Source organism: Penaeus chinensis, chromosome 7 (genome assembly GCF_019202785.1).
Source record: "Penaeus chinensis breed Huanghai No. 1 chromosome 7, ASM1920278v2, whole genome shotgun sequence".
Classification (NCBI taxonomy): domain Eukaryota; kingdom Metazoa; phylum Arthropoda; class Malacostraca; order Decapoda; family Penaeidae; genus Penaeus; species Penaeus chinensis.
This window is the reverse complement of record NC_061825.1, coordinates 30,717,603-30,721,225: the sequence shown is the minus strand read 5'-3', so window position 1 is coordinate 30,721,225 and position 3,623 is coordinate 30,717,603. Positions and strand designations below refer to the sequence as shown.

General features: G+C 34.7%; 1 protein-coding gene across 1 annotated transcript; it reads left to right on the top strand.

Annotated features, from left to right (window-relative positions):
* Window positions 1-388: 388 nt before the first annotated feature.
* LOC125026939 lies at window positions 389-2,766 on the top strand. Its single transcript, XM_047615544.1, has 2 exons — window positions 389-1,069; window positions 2,701-2,766. Exons 1-2 carry the CDS (start codon window positions 389-391, stop codon window positions 2,764-2,766), a joined length of 747 nt encoding a protein of 248 aa, XP_047471500.1.
* Window positions 2,767-3,623: the final 857 nt, after the last annotated feature.

Below are 3,623 nucleotides of genomic sequence, written 5' to 3'. Positions count from 1 at the left end.
GGAAGGGATTTGTCGTATCAATGTGCGTTATACGGTGTGAGTGCATTGCTGCGTGGGCACTCAGTGATGATAAAAATGGTGATATCATCGATATTCATTTTAATATTATTCAGTTTATTGTTATTATCTTATTATTTTATTATTGTGATCGTTTTTATTATTATCACTAACATTATTATAATTATTATCATTTTTACTATTATCATTACTCTTATCATGAACCTTATTATCTTCGTCATCATTATAATTAACATTATAATTATTTTCATTATTTTCATCACTATTATTGTTATCAATATCATTATCATAATTATTATTACTTTTATCATTATCATCATTATGATTATAATTATCATTTTTATTGATCGATAGACTGGAGAAGAGTGGAATGAATGTATCAAGAGCGAAGACGGAGTACATGTGCTTGAACGGGGTGTCCATAGGAAGTATACGGATGCAAGACCAACAACTGCCAGAAGTAAGTGAATTCAGGTACCTTAGTAGCACAGCAGAATCGGATGGCGCAGTAGAAGCAGAGATCGGTAGAAGGATCCAATCAGGATGGAACAACTGGAAGAAGATGGCCGGTGTGATGTGCGACAAGAGGGTCCCAGCAACGGCAATGCTCTACGGTCTGGAGACGGTACCCCAAACGAAGGCGACAAGGAGACTGGAGGTGGCTGAGATGAAAATGTGCAGATGGGCATGTGGCTTGACCATGAGAGACAGGATGAGAAATGACGAGATCCGAGAGAGAATGGGAGTGACGAAAATCGGACTGAGGTACAGAAGTGCGAGATTGAGATGGTTTGGTAAAGCGAAGAGAGGAGAACTACATCGGAAAGAGAATGCTGAGCATGGCACCACCGGGAAGGAGAGGAAGAGGGCTTCCGAAGCAACGGTGGATGGACAACATCAAGGAAGACATGTGGTCCGTGGGGGAAGAAGACACCCAAGAGAGAAAAATATGGAAGGCTTTTGTATCTGCCGCAGCGACCCCAGAAATGGGAGAAGCTTGAAAAAGATAATCTCGGGTGTATGGCACAGAATTCGAACACACGTGCGCTGGGTAACCGACCCTAATGGAGTCAGACCATGCCCGCTACCGCTGCACCACGGTGGCCGCCTATCATCAATATTATTATCATTATTATCATTAATATTATCATTATTATCATTATTAACATTGTAATAATAATAGTAATAATTATAATATTAATAATAATAATAATGACAATAATAATAATTATTATTATTATGTTTATCATTACCACGGTAGCTGCCTATTATTATTATTATTATTATTATTATTATTATAATTTATTATCATCATTTTTGTTTACATTACTATTGTTATTATTAGTATTATCATTAGTGTTATCATTGCGGGATAATTATTACTATTTATAGTATATGTTATAGGTATAATGATTATAATAACAATAACAGCAATAATGATAATGATAATGAAAATTATAATTATAATTATTACTATTGTTATTATTATAATCATTATCATTACTATTATTATTGTTGTTATTACTACATCAACATCATCATCGTAATCACGATCATCATTATAATTATCACGATCGTCACTATCATTATCACTATAATGAGTATTGTTACTATTATTATTATTATTATTATTATTTTTATACTACATATATATATGTATATATATACATATATGTATACAAATATATGTATATACATATGTACATATATATGTATATATACATATATACGCATATATATACATATATGTGTGTGTGTGTGTGTGTGTGTGTGTGTGTGTATGTACATATACATATACATATATACACATATATATACATACATGTACATATACATATATATATATATATATATATATATATATATATATATATATATATATATATAATCTGCAAATCTTAGATTGTTTAGGAATTCGTCTCCTGTTTTGACCTTTCCGTTCCATTTTAGCTTTTTAAATATTTCCTCAAGATAAGCTATAAACAGCTATGGTGAGGTGGTGTCGCCCTGTCTAACACTCTTTTTAATTGGCATTTTATTGGTTTCCGTGTGGAGCTTAATAACTGCTGTCCCATCGTTGTATATATCTTCTAATATCTTACAATATACCTCCTTTACCCCATGTCTTCGAATGTCTTCTGGTACTGCTGGTATTTGTACAGAGTCAAATGCCATTTCGTAATCGATGAATGCCATACAAAGAGGTTTTCTATATTCGTTTATTTTTTTTATTTTATGTGGGTGAGCGTGTGGATGTGGTTTATTGTTGAGAATCCACTGCGGAAGCCTGCCTGTTCTTTAGGCTGGTTAGAATTCAGACTGTCAGAGACGCGAGCTGTAATGACTATTGTGAACAGTCGGTAACTGAAAGGAGTGTTCTGGGTCGGTAGTTTTAAGATCTTTCCTATTCCCATTTTTATGCACCAAATCGTTGCGTTTTTCCAGGATTGGGAGGTTGTTGTTTTTTTTTGTCGTTGAGAAGGCATTTGTTAAAAGAGATTACCTAGTGTCACTGTTGCAATTTCTCCTGCATCTATTATAAGGTCTATACTAATTCCATGTTCACCTGGTGTTTTCCCTCTCTCCATGCCTCTAAGCGCTCTTTTTATTTCTTCTGTTGTGATGTTAGCTATGTCTCTAGGAATCACGTTTGCTTTTATCCGTGTCATTTGGGCTGTATAGATCCCTGTAAAAGGCTTCCACTACTTTTGTAATTCCATTCTTGTTATACGTCACTTCTCCGTCTAGTATCTTTATTGCATACATTTGATTTTTCCCTATTCCAAGTCTCCTTTTGGCTGTTTTCATGCTGGTACCTGAGATTATTGTTTCTTTTATTTGAGTATTGAATTTCCGTACATCTCTCTTCTTTTTATTCATAGTCTTTGTTATTTCAGCTAATTCTATTTTGTGCCTGTTTGACGATACTTTCATGACCCTGCGTTTTTGCATAAGCTGTTTAGTTTCTACTGAGAGCTTGCTGGAACTTTGCTTAACGTTCTTACCGCCTTCTTCAAGTGCAGCTGTGTCACTGAACTGCTTGTTGATTTGGTCAATACTGAGATCGTCTCTGAGTAGTGAATATCTGTTTTGGATGTTAAGATTAAATTATGTCGCTCTAGTCTTCAAGTTTACTAAATTCGGCTGTGGTTTTCGTATGAGTTTGTTCCTTTCCCTTCTGAGGTGTAATCTAATTTGGCCTCTGACCATTCTATGGCCGTTGCCAACATTCATTTTATTTACAGCTTCCACATTTTTACTATGATTTTTTTTTGTTTTTTTTATGTCAGATGACGAATTTCATGTCCTCTGTTGGAAGAATGTATTCATGATATTGAGTGATCAAGCCTCCACAAAAGCGACTAGCATTTGCCCCCTCTCTTTCCTAGTGCCTATTCCGTGATTCCCCTCTACGGTTTTTCCTTCTTACCTCTTTTGGCATTAAAATAATTATTGCAAAATGTGATTTACTCTTTCGCTGGCTAACTGAATGTATTCATAGAGGCTCTCTATTTCTTCATCACTACGCCGGCAGGTTGGAGTACAGACTTGAACAATCTATGACTTGTAAATGTTATTTAGTTTTATTGTCACTGAAGCCACTC